Source organism: Xiphophorus maculatus, chromosome 10 (genome assembly GCF_002775205.1).
Source record: "Xiphophorus maculatus strain JP 163 A chromosome 10, X_maculatus-5.0-male, whole genome shotgun sequence".
Lineage (NCBI taxonomy): Eukaryota > Metazoa > Chordata > Actinopteri > Cyprinodontiformes > Poeciliidae > Xiphophorus > Xiphophorus maculatus.
The window spans coordinates 1,369,201-1,389,751 of record NC_036452.1 but is presented as its reverse complement, the minus strand read 5'-3'; the positions used below and the strand labels follow the sequence as shown (position 1 = coordinate 1,389,751).

At 45.2% G+C, this 20,551-nt stretch overlaps 1 protein-coding gene across 2 annotated transcripts; it reads left to right on the top strand.

Moving 5' to 3' along the window:
• Position 1: 1 nt before the first annotated feature.
• Positions 2–20,071, top strand: LOC102236190 (trinucleotide repeat-containing gene 6B protein-like). Of its 2 annotated transcripts, XM_023341172.1 has the most exons (22): positions 2–293; positions 2,024–2,110; positions 2,553–2,574; positions 2,991–3,410; positions 4,392–6,917; positions 7,445–7,609; positions 8,482–8,678; positions 8,780–8,851; positions 9,402–9,593; positions 9,736–9,855; positions 9,975–10,100; positions 11,794–11,934; positions 12,938–13,042; positions 13,615–13,813; positions 14,890–15,057; positions 15,591–15,737; positions 15,816–15,959; positions 16,456–16,548; positions 16,683–16,886; positions 17,695–17,762; positions 17,848–17,987; positions 18,334–20,071. In XM_023341172.1, the coding sequence occupies exons 2-22, from the start codon at positions 2,054–2,056 to the stop codon at positions 18,812–18,814; spliced, it is 5,787 nt and encodes a 1,928-aa protein (XP_023196940.1). In that variant the 5' UTR covers positions 2–293; positions 2,024–2,053; the 3' UTR covers positions 18,815–20,071. The 2 variants fall into 2 exon arrangements, with proteins under 2 accessions (XP_023196940.1, XP_023196941.1); XM_023341173.1 differs by lacking the exon at positions 9,736–9,855.
• Positions 20,072–20,551: the final 480 nt, after the last annotated feature.

The following is a 20,551-nucleotide window of genomic DNA, read 5'->3' as shown; positions in this document are numbered from 1 at the left end:
ACGCTACATGCTGAGCAGCAAAATGGCCGCCCGTCAACCGACTGACTCCACAGCGCTTTGAAATTTAAATTCTTCTGCACATCAGCGTTTAGACTTGGAACATTAGTACTTATTTGCAAACCGGTAGCGTATTATTTCTTGGTGTTTTAATCATTTCCCGCCTACTTGACTCTCCGCTCAGGCGTCCAAGTCTTTGTAGCCTCGACGAATGCCTGAAAAAGAGAAAGCTCGCACTGAAGCACTTTAGCTAAGCTAGCTAGCAGGCTAGCCAACCTTCATATGTGATTCCTGAGGTGAGTCGCTGGTGCTGCTGATAACTGCTGATTTGGGTTAGAAATGGTGTGCATGCAAAAATACCGCAGCTGTCAGAGAAATGCGGTGCTTGTAGCCTCGCTAACGCCTTTAGCTGCGGCTTCTAGCCGCTGTCAGGAACCTAGCTTATGTGTAGCGGAGCGTTATAGCAGATCTAGGGGTTCGGCCTTCTGTGTTTGCTGGTACCAGTTAACCGAACCTAACACCGGGTTGTCTGGTTAACACGTTACTGGGCGCATTTCTTTGACCGAAGAATGAAACCACTCCTTGGTGTTAGCATTAGCGGTCTAATAAGAATCGAGTTTGATACTCAGCCACCAGTTAATTTGGGTTCTTGGTTCTGTCTGTACTCAGTGAATTTATTATAAAAGCCTTTTGCTGCATTCCCTCCTAAGCCCCCTTCCAGTCATTCTGACTTTGGCGTTAGCTGGTCTGCAAGCTGAAGGGATTAGAAGAATAAATCTTGCATGAACATTTGCTGCTGGAGCTGAGCTACACCTGTCACCTGGGGGGTCACCTGGGGGTCACTGGGGGTCTGACTGATGGGAACATCAACATCTGAGTGAATCGTAAGGCCTGAGGTCAGAAATGCTTCAGTCAGATGCCAGGTTGAGCTCAGGAATGCTGAGGGTTGGAAAAATCAAAAACGAAACTAACATCCAGGGGCGGCCCAGCTGTTCACAGAACCTTCCTGTTTATCTCTGACTTTATGTCACACCTTCCTGTTTATCTCTGACTTTATGCCAAACCTTCCTGTTTATCTCTGACTTTATGTTCAGGCTGTCCTTATGATCTCAGATGTCTCCTGTGATTATAAGTTTTGCCATTTAACTTCTGCTTCAATTCACATTTTCATTAAGTTTATTTCCATATAAATGCACATTTCATGAACTGCGTCTGCCTCTAATGTTTACACATTTATATGTTCTAAATACTTTTCAAACAAATGAATACTGAGAGTTTTAATCTTTACAGATCTAGATGGATGTTAGTTTTTCTAAGGCTGCAGGATATAAACAAGTTTATGCAAATGATTTGGTTTTCCTGCCAATGTCAATCAACAGACCAGATCCTGCTGTTTTTTTTTATTAAATATGTTGTTTATTTTAGTATGAGGTTCTCTTCTCATCGACCCTGATAAATCTCACAGGTTTAATGTTTTATAGATTTAAAACAAAATGTTCTGCTGAAATACTTTTATTTGCATAAAAAAGCTGCAATTATTCGTACTGCTGATAATAAAACATTTATTATTCCAGTTACTTTGCATCACATTCAGTGGTTGTTTAAAGGCAACTATTTAATTCGCTAGTAATTACCAAGCAGCTTGTTTAATGCTTAAAACATTTTAAAAGTAAATTATTATATTCTACCTCAGTTCCAGCTGTTGAGTCACTGTGAGCTAAAGCTGGACTTCATAGTGACATTGAGTTTTTTACAGATGTATGGAGAGATTAAAAACTTAATAAAATTATGTACTTCACAATGATATTTTTTTTTTTTTTTGCAGTTGATTGAGTTGCAGTGGAAATATAACGATCTGGTTGGTCAGAGTGTTTGGCTAGCCTGCAGTCTGCTGCTTTACAGTCATGCTAACTGAACTTTCTAAACCTTATTAAGCTACTCTTAGTTTCCAAACCCTAATATAACCTTTTACAGTTGAGGTTTCATTTTTTAAATAAGTCGTAGTTTGTTTTTGTTTTTTTTGTAGAAGGGAGAATCTGGTCGGGAGCAGCAGTTCATGGAAGACAAGAAAAGGAAAAAGGAAGACAAACGGAAAAGGGAAGCCTCTCAGAAGGCAAGTCGACCTGCAATCTGCAACGATTCGAGTGATTCAGATTCTCAAAGAAATTAATTACACAAAATTATGGGTTCAAAATCAGAATCACAGGAAATAACTAATAAACCGCTTAAATATTCCCTAATTAGCTTTGATTTCTTTGGGTACTTTGGTTGTTGTGTTTTGATCTTCTGATTGAGGAGAAATTGTCCAACTTCTGGCTGAATAACGAGCCGATCCTCAACCTTTTTATTTATTTAACTGAGCTAAAACTATATGATGATTTATTATGTTTGATTAATTTCAAGATCTCAACTTGATTATTTACTTTGATGTGAAAATAATTTGGAAAAACTTTCAATACTACAGATTTTATTCTAACGTTTATTTTAAAGAATAATTTATTTGTGAATTATAATGAAAAGATTAATTTAGAAACATTTTGTTTTCTTTATTTCAGGTTGCAGAGCAAAAAAACAAAGGTAAGCTGAATTTTATGTGTTTTTATATAACTGCTGTTTCTATATGTCTTGTTTTTATCTGTTAGATTAGTTTTAATGTTTGTCCTTAAATTTATTCTGTTGTCTTTACATTAACAGAATAAACAATTTTTTCCTTAAACAAAATGTTAACATTTGTGGGAAACAAGTTAGTTTGTATTTGATTTTTCTGCAAATGTTAATTATTTCTTACTAAATCCTAATTAAATAACTGGCATGTTATTTTTAAATGTTTGGTATAATTAATAAAGAGATACATTTTTAAAAAGGTGTTTAACTTGCGTCTTCGATTTTTGCTTTAGTTTTTCACTCATTTGCTTCTCATTTCGTCCCTGTTGGTTCTCCTCCGTCTGCTGCTGTCATTAATCAGTTTTCTGGTATTTTCTCCTTCGCTGCAGTGACGGACGTGACCAAGCCGGCTGCTGCCCAGTCTCCCGCCGCCCAGAGCAGCTCCGCCTCCCCCAGCCCTGTGCCCGCTGCCGCTCCGACCCCGGCCACCTCGGGCTCCGGCAGCGCCGCCCCCCCGGCTCCGGGCGGCAACAATGCCAAGCGCCTGGCCGTGGCCAACGGACAGCCCGCCTCCAACACCGGCTCTTCCTCCGCCGCCGGCCTCGGCGCCGCAGGGAACGGCGGCGCGGGCGGCGGCGGAGCCCAGGCCAATCAGCAGCCATCACGCTACATGCCGAGAGAAGTGCCGCCGCGATTTCGCTGCCAGCAGGACCATAAAGTGCTACTGAAGAGGGGGCAGCCGCCGCTGTCCTCCATGCTGCTGGGAGGAGGGGGGGATGGCCCCAACACAAACATGGCTGCTGCTTCAGGTAACGCGGCGCGCGCCTTTACGCTGCAGGTTGTGATGCAGCAGACACACAACCGAAACATTCAGATCAGAGTCAGATTTTATGGTAATACATTAGAAATATTTCCAAGGAATTTGCAATATTTTTTTCCAGTTAAACTTTGTTCAAAATTTACATGTAGAAGCAAAAACATGCAGATAAAAAAAAAAAACAGATTTGAAAAGAAAAAATTATTCTCTAAAGATTTAAATAACTCGATTATTGTTATATTGCCAATATTATTAGACATCAGGTAAGACTGAGGCAGCAGTGTAGTAGAAAAAATAAATACTGCCACCTTTTTGTTTTGTTTTATATTTTGTAAAAGTTTCCACGGTTGTGGAATTGCAAAACACTGGAGGGACTGAGTAATGCACGAATTTTTAGTACAAGTATGTTTTTCCTCCTCACAGTCCGGTCGACCCGGTTCTACTGGAACCAGAACTCCATCATCTGCTCCACCTCCAGCTGCTGTGGTTCTGACCCAAACCAACCTGTTCCCCTCCTGGCCTGTGGGGGCGCTGCACCAAGAACCACTGAAGGAAACGACACAAAAACCTCTGAAGACGCTGAGAGCAACTTCCTTCTTCACCAGATGGAAACAAGATGGAGGATTTTAGTGTTGGAGGATTTCTCTTTAGTCTTTGGCTGAAGACCAGGAGCCATTTCTGCTGCTAGCGCTAGGCTAGCTTGTTAGCTTTGGTTGTATTTACCCAGAATGACTAAAGAGAAATCCTTCAACCGATTTTTGTGTCGTTTCCTTCAGTGGTTCTTGGTGCAGCGCCCCCACAGGCCAGGAGGGGAACAGGTTGGTTTGACTCAGAACCACAGCAGCTGGAGGTGGAGCAGATGATGGAGTTCTGGTTCCAGTAGAACCGGGTCGACCGGACCATCAGGATGAAATCGCCATTAGACTCAGACTGGCCTGTTTGACTCTTGCTGACCTCCTGTTCCTTTTTACAGATTCTGCATCTTCATTGGCTCTCACCTCACCATCAGTTGCTGCTTCTACTAATAATTATGCAAATTCCATGTGGGGGGCAAGCTCAGGCAGCCAGGCCCCCTCTCAGGGCAAGGAGAAGGTCATCGTTGACGGCAACGACCTGGAGGAGTGGCCTAGTATTGCTGGCAGTGATGGAGGAAACGGCGGCTTGCCAGTGACGAGCATCAGTGCCTCTGGCGGCCAACCCTCACCCACTTCCTCGTTCTCTTTGCCCAATGAATGTATGCAGTTGCCTAACAGTGCGGCGTGGGGGTCAACTGCCCCCCAGGGTCATCTTGGAGGAGGTGCAGCTGGGCCTCTGCTGCAGCAGCCCTCCTCTGTTTCCAAAGCCCCTGCTGTGCCCGGGTGCCACGACGCCAGTGGCTCCCTGGATGGTAGCAGTGGAATTCCAGGTGCCAACTTCAGTCCAAATGCCAACCCTTCAGCCTGGCCTGCTCTGGTGCAGCAGGACAGCCCCACCGCTGCCAACAACGCCGCCTCCTTGGGGCTTGGGGGCGGGGCAGCCGGGAGTCTGGGGGGTCACCCATCTATATCTGTGAATCAGTCAAGCGCCCATCAGCACCAACTTCACCAAATGCAATCCAGAGACAGAGACGTTGGAGGGGGGAAGTGGGACGGTGAATCAGCGGGACCAAATATTTCAGGGGGGGAAGGGATTGGAGGAGGAATGGACCATGGTGTTGGGGGGAGCAGGGTAGGTGCAGGAGACCCAAGCCATGCCCCCTCCTGGAGAGGCCAACCTTACCCTGCAGCTTACTCCAAAACGGGTGCCTCAAGGACTGACGGATGGGAGGGAGGGGCAGCAGAAGGGGATAAAGGGACATTGGGGTGGGGGTACCCTAGTGCTGAAAATGGGGGTCAAACCTCCGGGGCATCTCAGGGAGGATGGGGGTTACCAGTAGGAGCGGATCGAGGGGTTTCCAGTAGCGACTGGGGTGGTGGGTCGAATCCTGCAGCTGAAGAAATGGGAAACTGCAGCAGCAACAGCAGCAGCAGCAGCGGCAGCAGCACTGCAGGGAACCCCCCCACTGTGTCCTCATCCACCGCCCCCGCTGCTAGCAAAGCCTGGGACAATCAGAAAGGAGACGGGGAAGTTGGGGAATGGGGCGACGGCGCCGAGGGGCAAGGAGGACGCGGAGGTTCTTCATCTAGCGGTGGAAACTCCCGAAGTGGAAGCGGGCCTAACAGCAACCGCATTCGTCGACAGGCGCCCAACACAGAAACTGCCTTACAGAACCTGCTCACCCGATCCGATCTGGATCCGCGGGTCCTGTCCAACTCTGGCTGGGGCCAGACGCAGATCCGCCAAAACACGGCCTGGGACGTCGTGGAACAAAGCAAAGCTTCATCAAAACACCCCGTCGCTCTGGGAGGACCCAGAACCCTCAGCACTGACTCATCGGGTCCGGGGGTCAGTCCCTCGTTGGTTCCCTCCACCGGGTCATCAGGTGAAGGCTGGGAGAGCAGCAGCAACAGCAGCAGCAGTGGGGCGTCTCTGACTGGGAGAGGCCCCCCAACCGCATGCACCAACATGAGGAACATGTCGCAATCTGGATCGGTGGCACCTGGTGTGGGGTCGGGGCTGACCCAGGGCAAGGCGGCGGGTTGGGGGAGAGGGGATAATCATGAAGCCAAGGACTGGGGGGGCGAGGAATGGAGGGGCAACAGTCGGGCAGAAAAGGGCGGAGGATGGGGGGACGTCGGACAGCAGGAGAAAGGAACGGAGGGCTGGAAGGACGTAGGGGGGAACGACGAAGGCAGCGGCTGGGGATCAAAACCCAAGGTTGGATTGGGTAAGAATTGGTTGGAGCAAGAATCAAAATCAGGTGGAGGTTGGGATGAAGAGAGGAGGAGCGGCACGCACTCAGGGGGAGATTTAGGTGGAGGTGGTTGGGGGAACTGGGACAGCAGCGCCCCCCGGAGGAGCTGGGGGGCAGGAGGCACAGGGGGAGGGGGCGGAGGAGGCGGCGGGGTGGACGGCGTTGGAGGCATGGCGCCCAAACCTCACCAGGGTTGGAGTGGAGGAAATAAAATGCACCAGATGCCAAACAGCCAGCCGGGCTCCATGCCAGGCCCGCCGGCACAACCGCAACAATCACAGCCCCGCAATCAGAACCCGCAGCTGCAGCAAGCGCTGGACCAAGGGGCCATGCAAGGCGGCGGCGGTGGGAGGAAGATGGCCGCTCAGACGCAGAACCAAAGCTCAGGCTGGAACTCCGGACCAATCCCTGCCGGAGGCGGGAGTGGACCAGAACCGAGCGGCTGGGAGGAGCCATCCCCGCAGTCCATAAGCAGGAAGAGCGAGATCGACGACGGGACGTCGGCGTGGGGAGACCCGACCCATTACAACTACAAGCCGGTTAACCTGTGGGACAAGAACAGCGGCGCTGCTAGCCAGCAGCCGCACGGGCCGGGTCAGAACCAGCAGCAGCAACCGGGACCGCCGGTCCAGCAGCAGCCCAACAGACCGACCGTGGCGCTCCCAGGTACCAGATCATGATCCAGTTAGAGCTGCAGTAACTTCTTTAAAGAACCTTTTTTACATGTCAGTTAAATCTGTCACCATGTTTGATGATCTGTGAACACATCGATCTGCTCCGATAAAATGAACCGCTAGCCAATCAGAGCCAGGAGGAGGGACTTACTGCTGTCAATCAACCGCATGTACCCACTGCTAAATGTGCTAATGGCAGAGAAACAACAGTACAGGAAAACAGTTTCACAGCCATCATCAGTGGCTATGCTAACCTATTACAGCCACGCGTAGCGTCAACATCTGACTGATTGACGCTTTGCTGTTTGATTCGCTCCAAACTGGTAGATGGAAAAAACATCATGCATGTTTTAAAAGTTTGCTCAAAATTTGCATAACTTTTGGTTGGAAGTGGCTAATAATGATCAGGAGCTTTAGCAGATGTTCAGCTTAGATTGGCTGAAGTCTCAGAATCACTGTGTGGATATATTGCGATCTTTACGCTGTAAATCCAGGAACGTTGTTTGTGTTTGTCTGCAGAACCTTCGGGCTGGGGCGGCGCGTCTCCAGCTAGTCCGTCGGTGGACAACGGTACGGCAGCCTGGGGGAAAACCAGCGACGCTCCCACTGGCTGGGGGGAAGCCGCCGACGCCGGAGGGAAGCCGGCAGGCTGGGGAAACACTCCTTCAAACCCAATCAGATCTGGTTAGAAAAAACTCTGCTTCATTTTAAACATTTCAAAATAAATTGTTTCATTTATTCATTATGTATGGAGCTGAATTTGTTCTGTGCATTTAGAGGGATTGTTTATCAACACGGCAGATAGTTGACTGCATAAAGAGCTGGTTGCCATGGTTACCTTCCTCTATCTTGCTGTTTCAGTTAGCATATTGTTGGTGCTCTACAAATATGCCTGTTACTGGGCGATAAATTGTCCCAGTAATTATTCTAATAAATAATAATATTGTTGTTTTGACACCAGTTTCAGGCAGTTACTTGACACCATATTGAAATAAGTTAATTTGTCTCAAAGACCAATGAACTTTAATTTGGTAAAGAATATTGAGCACTGCATTGGGGAGACATTTTAAATATCCAAAATAAAATCTGGTTCATTCTTTAGTTTTTCTGTTTCAGAACAAAATGGCAAAAAAAAATTTTTAAATCTGAATGTAAAAGTGTTTTTTTGTTTCTGAATTCAAAGTAAAATATATTGTTGTTTTAATATGTAGCAATGCAGATCAGAAACACATCCATGGTGAATAGTTTTTATAAAAAGTGGCATTTATATTTTATGTGCAAAGAACAAATGAGATGACATCATTTCTGCTTTTCGTCAGTCGTTTTGACTGCTGAGAGTTTCAGTCTGTTTTAGTTCAGTATTTCCAGCCTGTGCAGGTTTTTAAAAGCATCTCCAGCAGAGTTTGGTCACTCTTACAGAAACAATCACGTGAAAACAAAAATGAACAAACAGGCAGCTGATAAGCTAAGCCTCCAGGAATCAAAATGGAGGCAGCTCCTCCATTTTGATTTGGATCAACTGTTGGTTAACTCGGATTTCTGACCCTCATCTAAAGGTTCGAAGTCTATGCAAGACAGCTGGGGGCAGAAGGAGAGTTCGGTGGCGGCGTCACGCCACTCCAGCTGGGAGGACGAGGAGGATGGAGGAGGCATGTGGAACAACGCCAGCTCCCAGGGCAGCGGCTCCTCCTGGGGCCAGGGGAGCAACGGAGGCTGGGGGCAAAGCAACCCGGGGAAGAAGACCGGCAGCAAGGCGAGTTAAACACTCAGTGGGGTCAGAGGTCGCATCACAGGCAGCCTATTTTCAGTTTTTTCAGTGTTTCCTCTGGTGAAGCTCTGCTCTGGTTTCTTCAGGCTCCGCTGAAGGCTGCAGGAGATTCCTGGATGAGTCCCATCAACAGGCAGTTTTCCAACATGGGAATTCTGGTACGGCTGAAAACTAATGACCCAATCACAGCGCAGAGCAAAAGTTTACATACAGACGGACCTTCATCACAAGCAGAACTCCAGACTTTAATGTGTCAGGACTTCATGTGACAGACTGACAGACAGACACAGTGTGGGACAAACCATGGAGCTAAATGGCTTCAAAGAGATTTTATTAGATAAAACCTTTAAAGTTTGGCTCGCATTTGTTTTGTCCCCTCTCTGAAGGGGATAAACTTTTCATTTGGATTTGTCTAAACTCAGACATTTAACACTGGAACTGGAAGACATTTTAAATATCCAACACCCAGCTCAGAGTTCCCATTTCCCAGGTACCTTAAATACAGCATTTGTTGTCATGGCGATTCTGCAGCTCCTCCAGAGCTCTAGGAGAAATGCATGCCACACTTTTCAGATTCTTATCCAGCCTGTTGCCTAAAGTCCCAATAAACACGTTAAAGTTTGTAGTTTATCGTTAGTTGTGTGAATTTCGTTTCCCGGGTGGCGCAGCAGAAGTTTTCTGTCTGACTGCGGTCCGATTTATCGGCAGAACGACGAGCCCAGCGGGCTGAACATGGACCTGCCGCTGGAGAAGAAACTGGAGGCGGAGAAGAGAGGAATGGCGATGAACGACTACAACGGAGAGATGAGGAAAGGAGGAAGAGGGCCGAGTGGAGGAGTGCTCTACCGTCCCGGGTCCAAAGAGCCGGCGCCGGCGGACGCAGCGTCTTACTACGATAAGGTACGGCCTCACGCCCGCCGCTGCGTCCGAACCTCGTTCCCTCTTGTGACTCTGCTTTTTTTCCTGCCTGGTCGTTTCTCTCCGTCTGTCTTCCCCCTCTCTGCGGCTCTGATTGGTCGGCCTGTGGCTGTCGCTCTGACAGACCTCACATTTGGCCAATCAGGATGGTTGCCTTGGAGACGAGGCGCCTTGCTCTCTGAACTCGCCTCCCACCGCCTGCAAGCCCCATTCCCTCTTCAGCCACTCTGTCCCCTTTAGACAAGTAAGACGCCTGTCCTCCGGTCGCGTCTCGCCGCCTGCGTCTCCATTCACTATAAATGTTCTCCTCGGCCCGCCAGCGCGCCGCTGTTGCCTGCTAACCGCTGCGTTTTCTGACTGCAGGGCAGCCACAGTATCTTTGGCGGGACCGGAGGAATGGCCCAGTCACGGCATCAGCCCGGTGTCCCGCCCATAAATCAGTCCCCAGGGATGCGAGCACAAGTGCCTCATCAGTTCCTGTCTGCCCAGGTAACAAACGTCCCAACTTCCTGTTTCACTGGTAGAAACATCACCTGAACCGCTGGTGATCATTCACACCAAGCACATCACAACATTTTTGAAAGTTTTGCATTTTATTGATTGAAAATGAAAAATGATCATAATTTGCAAGCGTAGCATTTTGGAGGTTTTTATGTTGCTATAGCAACATGCAAAATGCAAAGGTTTTCTTTTCATAAGGAGATGTTTGAGAGAGAAAATGTTTCGCTAAATTCTCGTTATGACTTTTTAATCCCAACTATAAAACGTATTGGTGAAAATGAGAACCTGTTGCATTGAAAGTTTCTTGTTAAAACAAAAAAGTTTTATAGCTCGTTTTAACAAGATTCTTTTTTTACAAGACTTTCTAGTTTAAGGAGTAAAACATCTTGTTAAAACAAGACACAGTTTAAACTTCTCGTTAAAAAGATTCAACAAGAACTTCCTCGTTATGAGATAACGCTCCTGAATTTATTTTTACAAACACTTTTGTAGAAATATTGTTTTTATAACCAGAAAGAATCCTCCATTCCAATAAATATTGGCGCAGTGTTAAAATTATTTTTATCTCTGTAAATAATATTGAAAAGGTTATTGTTCGGTTAAAGACTGACTCTGACTTAAACACAATTTATTATTAAATTCAGTTCAGACAGACTTGATTATTGCAGATTTTACCTGACTGTGCAGCTGAAATTCTATTTTTAACATGTTTATATATTAGAAGTATCTCTTTCTACTGATTTGACTTCAACTCAGAAGTTTTTTATACTTTTTTTGATCTGATTTGTGTTTTTATGCATCTTATGTTTTCTTTTTATTTTAGTTGGTACATTTCCTCTGTTGTAAAGGTTTTGTGATTCTCATGTTTTTCTGCTTTTTAATCCACGTTTAGGCAGAAACTCTTCCTGTTCTCATTAATCTCACTAAAAGTGGTTTTGCGGCTCAGCGTAGCGACGTTTCAGTCACATCTCGATTCTCTGGGGTTTAACGTGAGCAGAGTTTCTCCGGTGATGGTTGATCTGCGAGTCCCGCTGCGAGTCTGGGTCACATGGCCGTACTCACAGGAGAGCGAAGGGTTAAACCTGCAGTCTGCACCGTTAGGAACGAATCCCGACTTCCTCTTTCAGAAAAGCAGATTTGTTGTCTTCTAAACCTCAGGTGTCAAACTCGAGGTCCGCGGGCCAAATCCGGACAGCCGTAGCTATTTATTTTAGCCATCAATTAAACAGTTCTGTGGTTTAAATGTTATTGAATCAAACTAAACATTTTTTTCTGCATACTGCTGAACTACATCAATCAGTCCCTCCAGTTTCACACTAATGCAGTGAAAATGGTCAAAAACATTTTTAAGTGATGCTAACTCCCACATGCGCATGGCAGTAGTTCGTTCTTCTGGTGCCTCAGCTTTACTTCATGTTAACATACAAAAACTCACATTTAGCGCCTTAAGCACAAATTTCCAACTTTATTTGCAAATATTTTTAAGTCTGTTCCACAAATTACTGATTTTAAATGCAAAATATTACAAAATCCTGGTCAGTTTGGAAAGATATTAAATACTATTTAATTCTAAGAAGTACTTATCAGATGCAGCTGTTTTAATGGGTTTTATTGACGGATTATCAAGCGGTGGATCTGAGGATCATCCCAGGTTAACTTGCGGCTGCCTGTCGCTCTGCAGGTGCCGGGCTCCATGCTGAAGCCGATGCCGCCTCCCAGCGGGACGGTGGGGGGCGTCGGGGGAGGCGTGTTCCCCCCGCAGCTGTCCCCGCAGCACATCGCCATGCTCAGCATCTACCCGCCTCAGATCCAGCTGCAGCTGGTGAGGAACCGCATTCCTCTGGAATGACCAGCTGCTGCAGGCCAGCAGCAGTCAATCAGTTAATCACATGACCAGTTAAAGCAAAATCAATCATTTCCATTTTCATCATTTGTTGTTTTTTTTCTCTATCAGAAATTAGATTATAAAAGTTTCCGTCTGGTGTTTTGGTCTCAGACATTTCATAATAAATTTTATTCATTTCTGTTTTATTTGTATATTTAAATGTCTTCCAGTGTTAAATGTTCATTAGAATTTAAAGTTTATTGATCTTTGATCATGTTTTTTGCATTATTACCATTATATTACTGGAATATGGTCTTAAAACAATATTTATCGCAATAACTTCTGGGACAAATTATTGTCCAAAAAGTTTAGTTATTATGGGCGGCTGATTCAGTTGCAGTTAAAACTGTTATTTAAAGGGCCAGTGTCATGTAAAATAACTTTTTAATCTTTCTAATCACTTTAATGTTTTTCCCTCCTCAAAATCAAACCTGGAGCGTTGCTTTGACTCTTACCTTTAATCTCCATGGCAACCATTCAGCTATTATGACACCTGGGTGGACCTAGCTCCGCCTTTGAGGCGCAGCTCCTTCAGACTAGCCAGCAGCGATTAGCAAACAGCTGCTGAGCTCATTATAGGAGCTGCTGCTCAGAGCAACGCTGGTAGAAACTTTAAAGGGTTAATAGAGGAGCCATGTTGGGATGACTTCCTGGATGCGGAGCTTCAGAAAGAGCAGGAGTTTTAAAGAGACAGAGGCCCAATTTCAAGGTGTTAAATCAGGAAGTTATCTTCTGTTCAACAATTACTTTATTACGCTATAAAATGGCTCCATGTGCCTGGAAAACAAAACACGATACTGGCCCTTTAAAAATCAGAATAAGTTGGAAGATTTGCCAATATCAGAACCTGGTTTCTCTTTCTGGTCTCATTTCCTGTTTCTTTCTTTAATAAATAAATTTTAATAGTAGATCTGAACGTTTGTCCGGTTTTTGTGTTCAGGCTTGTCAGCTCTTACTGCAGCAGCAGCAGCAGCCGCCGCAGCCGATGCTGCAGAACCAGAGGAAGTTCTCACCAAACGTTCGTCCGCAGACCGACCCTCAGCAGGTACGGCTACACCTGGCTGCTGCTCAAAGCGCCGCTAGCAGCCGTTTGCTGGGATATACACTCAGAAAAAGGCCAGTTGGTGAAGGAACGCCACAGTCAGAGCAGCAATGAAGCTAAAACTGCACAAACATATAAACATTTAGCATTTTACAGGTTCAATTATTAATCCTGGAAAGGAAGAGCAGCGGTTATTTTTTGCTGTATTTATGCAAGGAATATAACAAAATTCCCAGAATATTTTCTAAAGTAATCACAAAAACAATCTTTAAGTCCTGGAGGGACTGACTTTAGAATGGTCTAGTCAAAGTCCAGACCTAAATCTAGCTTAGAATAGTTGATAAAAACAGAGGCTCAGTGTTAAATCTGAATGAACATGAGGGGCTTTGCAAAGAAGAAGAATGATTAGAATATGAATGTACGTCTAATAATGTGCCAGTCCAGGTTTTCCCTTCAATAACTCCTCCTCCTCGTCTCCTCCTCCTCGTCCCCTCCTCCTCCTCGTCTCCTCCTCCTCCTCGTCTCCTCCTCCTCCTTGTCTCCTCCTCCTCGTCTCCTCCTCCTTGTCTCCCCAGCTTGCCCGCATCATGGCCGTCCTGCAGCAGCAGCAGAGGCAGCACCAGCAGATCAGCGGCCTGGGGGCCGGCTCCAAGTTCTCCCCGTCCCACCACAGCGGGTCGGGTCCCAAACTCCCCGGCACTGAACCGCTGCCCCATCCGGGCCTGGCCGGGTCCGTGGCGGACCTGCAGCAGAAACCCTTTGGACCGTACTCTGGTCAGTGAGCCGCTAGCTACCTGAATAAAGTCATAAACAACAGAAGGAAACAAAATTTAACCTGAAAAAACGTCTTAAAGTTACGATAAAGTTTTGTTCAGTTCATCTGTTTCGTTCTTCCATCGTTTGATCGAATGAACGATAACTCGATCAATCACCTTCCCGGTTTTTGATTATTTAATTTAATACTTTCTGTTCAGAAGTCGATGTGCCCGGGGCGGCCATCTTGTTTGTTTACAGCTTCTGTTTATTTGTACTTTGAGTTTCAAAGTTCTGCTACTGATAATAATTTGATGCTGATTTGTTAAAATGTGAAGGATTTTTTAGGCCAGTCATAATAACAAAAGTTTTTGGGGGATAAATCGTCCCAGAATTATTGCGATAAACGATAATATTCTTGTTTTGAGATTATTTTCCAGTAATATACAGATAAAAATGACATAAAGATGCAAGAACGCATTCTCACACCAATAAACTTTAAATTCTGATAAACATTTAACACTGGAACTGGAAGACGTTTTAAATATCCAAAATAAATAAAATATATAAATTGAATTATGGAGTTTCTGGAAACAAAATGGTCCTTCAGAATAAGAGCTTGTTTAGACCTAAACTCCAGAGTGAAAACTTATTATCCAGTTTTTGGTAGAAAGAGAAGAACAAAATTGTTGAGCCAGTTTTAAATGATCATGTGGTTTATTGATTTATTGATTTATCGCGACAGGACTGGTATTTCTATAAAGTATTTTCTCTAAAGTTTATACCAAAGTTTGTTTAACATTATTCATTTACTTTTTTATTTTGGAGTTTTCATAAAATTCTGACATTATTTTTGCAATATTACAATTTTTATTCTTATAAATAAAAACAAAGCAAATAAAAAAACCTAACTTTGACCCTAACACCCGATTTAACCTGAATTCAAAGGACAAATAAACAGAAGCTTGTAAACAAACAAGATGGCCGCCCTGGGCGCATCGACTCCTCATCTACAGAAAGTTTTAAACCATCAAAAAGTGATTAATTACTGATCAATATTATCATGTTTGCTAATGGTTGTGTGTCTGTGTGTTCAGGCTTCGGTTCTGCTGTGAACCTGCCGGGTCTGGACCTGGGCGGCTCCATGGTGGGCGGTGCCGGCGCCATGAAGGACCCGGCGGCGCCGCAGTCCCGCTTCAAATGGATGATGGAGGGCAGCTGCTCTCCCGACGCGTCCTCACCGGAAAACGCTTTCCACAAAAACGGTGAGATTCCGACATTTTCTCACGGTGAAATCTGAGATTCTTACAGAGAAACTGGAAAATGATCCTTAATGGAGGAATCTCCAGGTTTTAGGAACCAAGTTGGTTAATTCTGCCTAGTTCCAATTTTTGTCATGCCAAATCTGATTCATAATTAATTTATTTGTTGCCTTATTTCCTAAAAAAAACTCACAAATTGCAGAAAATATTTTCAAAAATGATTTTTATTTCAATCTTCCCTTCTGTGAGTCAGAAAATGGCGTCTCTGGGTTAGACTGCAAGAATTAGTTTTATTATAAGACTGTAGTCATGATATTAAAAGAATAAAGATTCATTTTTACCAGAACTACAAAACAAATGTTGTTTTTAATGAGAAAAATGCTTAAATAATTTTTCTTTAAATAAGGCAACAGTTGGAGTGATTTTTTTTATGATTTTAAAAATACTAAAAGTAATTTTTTTCCAACAAGTTACTAAAGTAACTAAGTACCTAGTTACTTTCTGGTTGTGGGTCACATTCATCTCCTTCCTTTCAGTCCCCGTCACCCCCATCAAGATGCCAGGCGCCTCCCATTACTCCCAGTTTGATTTGCTGGTTGGAGACGGAGCGAGTGACAGCTGGCATCGCACCCCCGGCAACAAGATGGCCGCCAAGCCCAGCAGCGCCCCCAGCTGGCCGCCCGGTTGGTGCATCCCGCCGGGAAGCGGCGCCGAAGGAGGATCGCTGGCGCCGCTGACGGCCATGTTTGTTCCCGCTGCAGAGTTCCAGCCCGGCGTGCCGTGGAAGGGAATCGACCGCGTCGACCCGGAGTCCGACCCGTACATGACACCGGGGAGCATGATGGGAAATGCGGTCTCACCCGGCCTCAACGACTCGGAGCACCAGCTGCTACAAGACAATACTGGTACAGACCGGCGGTTCAGAGGTCATGATGCAGGAAAACGATAAATTATCCAAATAATTATTATGATGGACGATAATAATAAAGTTCTGAGACCATTTTCAAGTTATATATTGATAATAGCATAAAAATGAAAGTTCACTTTTTGGAAATGAATAAATCAGTCAATTAAAAGCTTGGTAAATTAAACAAATTCAATAATTTCCATTTTCATGATTCATTTATTTTTTTCTCTTTGTACCAAAAACTGGATGATAAAAGTTTCAGTTAATTTTTGTCTTTAAAATCTCAGAGAAACTTAGTTTTAATATAAATCTAAGCCTTCAGTCATAGAAAAATCTCCTTCTATTTGTGACTTTTTGACATTTAAAGTTTTATTCCTTTGTAGCCACATAATTTTCTGAGTTGTTTAACTGATAAGTGGACGTTAAAGTGACTCTGGAGCAGCAGTGAACTCTGGGGTCAGTTTGAGGTCAGACTGTTTGCCCCTGTGTTTCAGACTCCACCCCCCCCCTGAACACCTTGCTGCCTTCACCTGGTGCCTGGCCCTATAGTGCCTCAGACAGCCTTCTTAACAATGCACACAACTCAGGTAAATAAACTCGCCTGCCTTCCTTTTGCATTTTGATTCCAGCTTTTACACACATCACAGCAGAATAAGGCCATGAAAGTTAAAAAAGTTGGTGAAGTTTGTTTGTGTTTGCATGTATGTGTTGCTTTCTGCAGCAAAGTACACGGACTATAAGACCAGCTGGCCGCCAGAACCCATTGGACACAAGTCCTGGAAAGCTAGCCGCAGCAGCAGCCAGGCCCAGCTGGCCCGGCCTCCGCCCGGCCTCGCTGGCCAGAAGCCGCCGTCGTCCTCCCCCTGGACCGGAGGAGCGCCGCGGCTCGCTGGGAGGGGCTGGAGCAGCGGCTCCACCAACACCGGTACAGCTAACGACGCTAACCAAGCTAACGACGCTAACCAAGCTAACGACGCTAACCAAGCTAACGGAGCTAAGCAAGCTAACGATGCTAACCAAGCTAATGGAGCTAACCAAGCTAACGATGCTAACCAAGCTAATGGAGCTAACCAAGCTAACGATGCTAACCAAGCTAATGGAGCTAACCAAGCTAATGGAGCTAACCAAGCTAACGATGCTAACCAAGCTAATGGAGCTATCCTTATCATTTATCAGATAAAAAAATTCTGCAGATTTTTCTTTAACCTCATAAACTTTTTCATAAAATATTAGAAATACTTTAGAAGATACAAATAATTTTATCTTAAACAGGAAAACAAACATTTTATTTCCTAAAATGCAATAACAGAATTTGAAACGGGTGAAGTTAAAATATTGACTGATGTATGTATGTGTATGTATATATATATATATATATATATATATATATATATATATATATATATATATATATATATATATATATATATATATATATATATATCCCAACTAAAGTTTGGTTTTCCCTTAATTGCTGCTCTGAATGTGTTGATGTTCCAGCAAATTGCCTTTTTTATTTAGTTATTGATTACTAAGTTAGTTAATTATTTCAGTGAGTGATTCATCCAGTTAGTCGTTTCAGCCATAATCTCTAGTTCCTCATATTGCTACTAATAAAACCCAGATAGACGTTGTGGAATATGACCAGATTTTTTTTATTATTTCTGTATTTATTTATTTTGACATGATGAATATGAACGTCGGCACCAGAATAAGGTGAAGTTTGTCTGCAGGTTCGACCTGGAGCGACGGGAACGGCCGGGAAAGCTGCTGGCTGGTGCTCAGTAACCTCACGCCGCAGGTACGCACGCCGCCGACCTTACCGTAAACAGGAAGTGAGCTCCGGCTGCTAGTTTAGCATCGTCTGGCCTGCCGTGTGTCCGCAGATCGACGGCTCCACCCTGAGAACCATCTGCATGCAGCACGGCCCCCTGCTGACCTTTCACCTCGGTCTGACCCAGGGCACCGCTCTGATCCGCTACGGCTTCAAGCAGGAGGCGGCCAAGGCCCAGAGCGCGCTCCACATGTAAGGCAAACAGGAAATGCCAAACCGTAGCCGAGTCCAGCTTAAAATGACAGCGGGACAAACAAAAAGCTTAGCAGCTAAAATATTGACACCAGTTGAGCTAGCATGCTAGTTAGCATGCTAGTTTCTTCAGTTGAAACTTTTCACATTAATAAAAATATATATGATGGGAGTCGTTGGCCTTTGACCTTTGGAAACATCTATTAATATTAAACTGATAGACAAATCTTTGCTGCAGAATTGTTGGACACCAGTTGAGAGAGCATGCTAGTTTTTATGCTAGTTTTCACCTTTGAAAGCTTTTTGCAGTGATAACAGTGACGGTCTCCATCTTGTTTTGCCCCAGGTGCGTTCTGGGTAACACCACCATCTTGGCGGAGTTCGTCAGCGAGGAAGAGGTCGCTCGCTATATTGCACATTCCCAGGCCGGAGGGGCAGGGAGCGAAGGAGCCGCCACCGCCGGGACCGGCAGCAACGCCGGCGACCGGGCTGGAGCCGCCGCCGTGGGAGGGGGAGTAGAAGGCTCCGCCCCTTCCAGCACCGCCGCCGCGTCTTCCAGCTCAGGGTGGCAGAGTCTGGACGGCGGCCCGTCGGACCCGGCCGGCGTCGCCCAGGCGACCGGCCTCGGAATCTTCACACAGTGGAGCAGCAATGGCGGCGGTGGGGCGGAGGCGTCCCGGCCGGCGCTGTGGGGCGGGATGGGGGGTTACCCCGGCGGCAGCGGCGGCCTCTGGGCGTCTCCGGCACTGGAGGATCGCCACCAGATGGGAAGCCCCGCCTCCCTGTTGCCGGGCGACCTGCTGGGCGGCGGCGCCGACTCCATCTGACCCGCCGACCTCCAACATGAAGACGACAGCAACACTTGAACTCAGAACCTCACCATCAGCATCCAGACTGCTCAGGCTCCGCCCCCTCCGGGTCGCCATGGCAACCAGTAAACTCGCTGTTTTTAGTACGCCACTTTGTTTTTGTATCTGTATTTAACGGTCAGATCTCAGACTTGCAGACTGAGCCGCGTCCGGCCCAGCGCTCCGGGGTGCGTTCGTTTTCCGTTTCTGGAGGGGAGAGGGGGCGGAGCTTAGGGACGGCGCCACACTACTGAATCACACGGCGACACACATCATCGGAGGTTAGTCTGCCGGTACGGAGCGCCGCCATCAGAGAGGGACCCAGGGTAAAACACAAGCATCGTTAGCCAAACTTGCACTATTAGCCTCTGGGTTCGTCAACTCCTCCTTCCTCCTCTTCCTCGTTTAGTTTTTTACTCCAACAGGTAAGACGTTGCGACAGCTGTGGCCTTGGCTGAACCCCATCATCACCTACTCTGCTCATATATTTGACAGTAACGTATCTCTGTCGGTGTACGTTGGTTGTTTATCATATTTTTTATGTTTTAAAGAAATCGGTGAATCTTTGTTGTTGTTTTGTTTTGATGCAACCATGACTCGCTGTAAAGCTGCCCTCCTGCCTGCCTGAGTGCATGAAGAGCGTCCAGCGGCTCAACATGATGATGATGATGATGAATGTTTTTCCTTTATGTCCAGGAGAGATTCATGAGAACTGCTTCAGCGTGTGTGTGTGTGTGTGTGTGTGTGTGTGTGTGTGTGTGTGTGTGTGTGTGTGTGTGTGTGTGTGTGTGCTACCAGTCAGGGAAGCGATTGGATGTAAACAGATTTTCTCGACCGTCTGCCTGAAAAGTTCAAAAACTGATCCGGCTCTATACGTCTCTGATGTCTGTTGTTTATTTTTTAGCAGCGTTTTTTTGTTTTCCTGTTAAATGCAATAAGAGAAATGTTTTGTTTTGAAGACAAAGCAGGAAACTGACGGCATTTGTGTGAAGATGCCATGTCCTACCATACCAAGCTGAGCTGGAACAGTGTTTTACAGACACGTTAAAGACATTACCTGTTTATGTTTTACTGTGTTTTTCTTCTTTTTTTGGTTTATGTATCCGTTTAAATTAAGTCAGTCTTTATTATCACTCCTGTTCAGGATGTTTTCATTTATTTCATATGTTACAAAAAGGAGAGGAAGTTAATTTAAAGCAGAAAAGAACAAGATAATAAAGGTTGAGTTGAAGTCTGGTTGTTTGTGTGTTTAATTATTGGGAAAGGTTTGACTGTCATCATGAGATTAAAAACTTATCTTGTAAAAAGTTCAAATGAAAATGCTTCTAAAACAGGCTGGATTTATGCAGCTTTACATATTATAAATTTATTTTAACAAGACTCAGGACTTTTACACATTCATTTCAATTAATTTACTTAAATTCCACTTTAGAGTCATTGGTTTAGAATTATCTCATAAACAAACTTAAACTCAAATAAATTTACTGAAACATGCAGAAAACTGAATGTTTTTAAAATAATTCCACACCTAAAACGGTTTTGTCCTTTTTTATGAGATGCACAAAGTTTCTGTCAGATCTTCAGATGTTTTTGAACAGCAGAAGTTTAATTCAAGGTCACTTTAAGACAGATATTTAGCTAGCAGGTTAAGTATCTAACTTGCTAGCTAAGTTAGCAAGTTAACACTTTGCTAGCTCAGCTAAATGCTTACCTAGC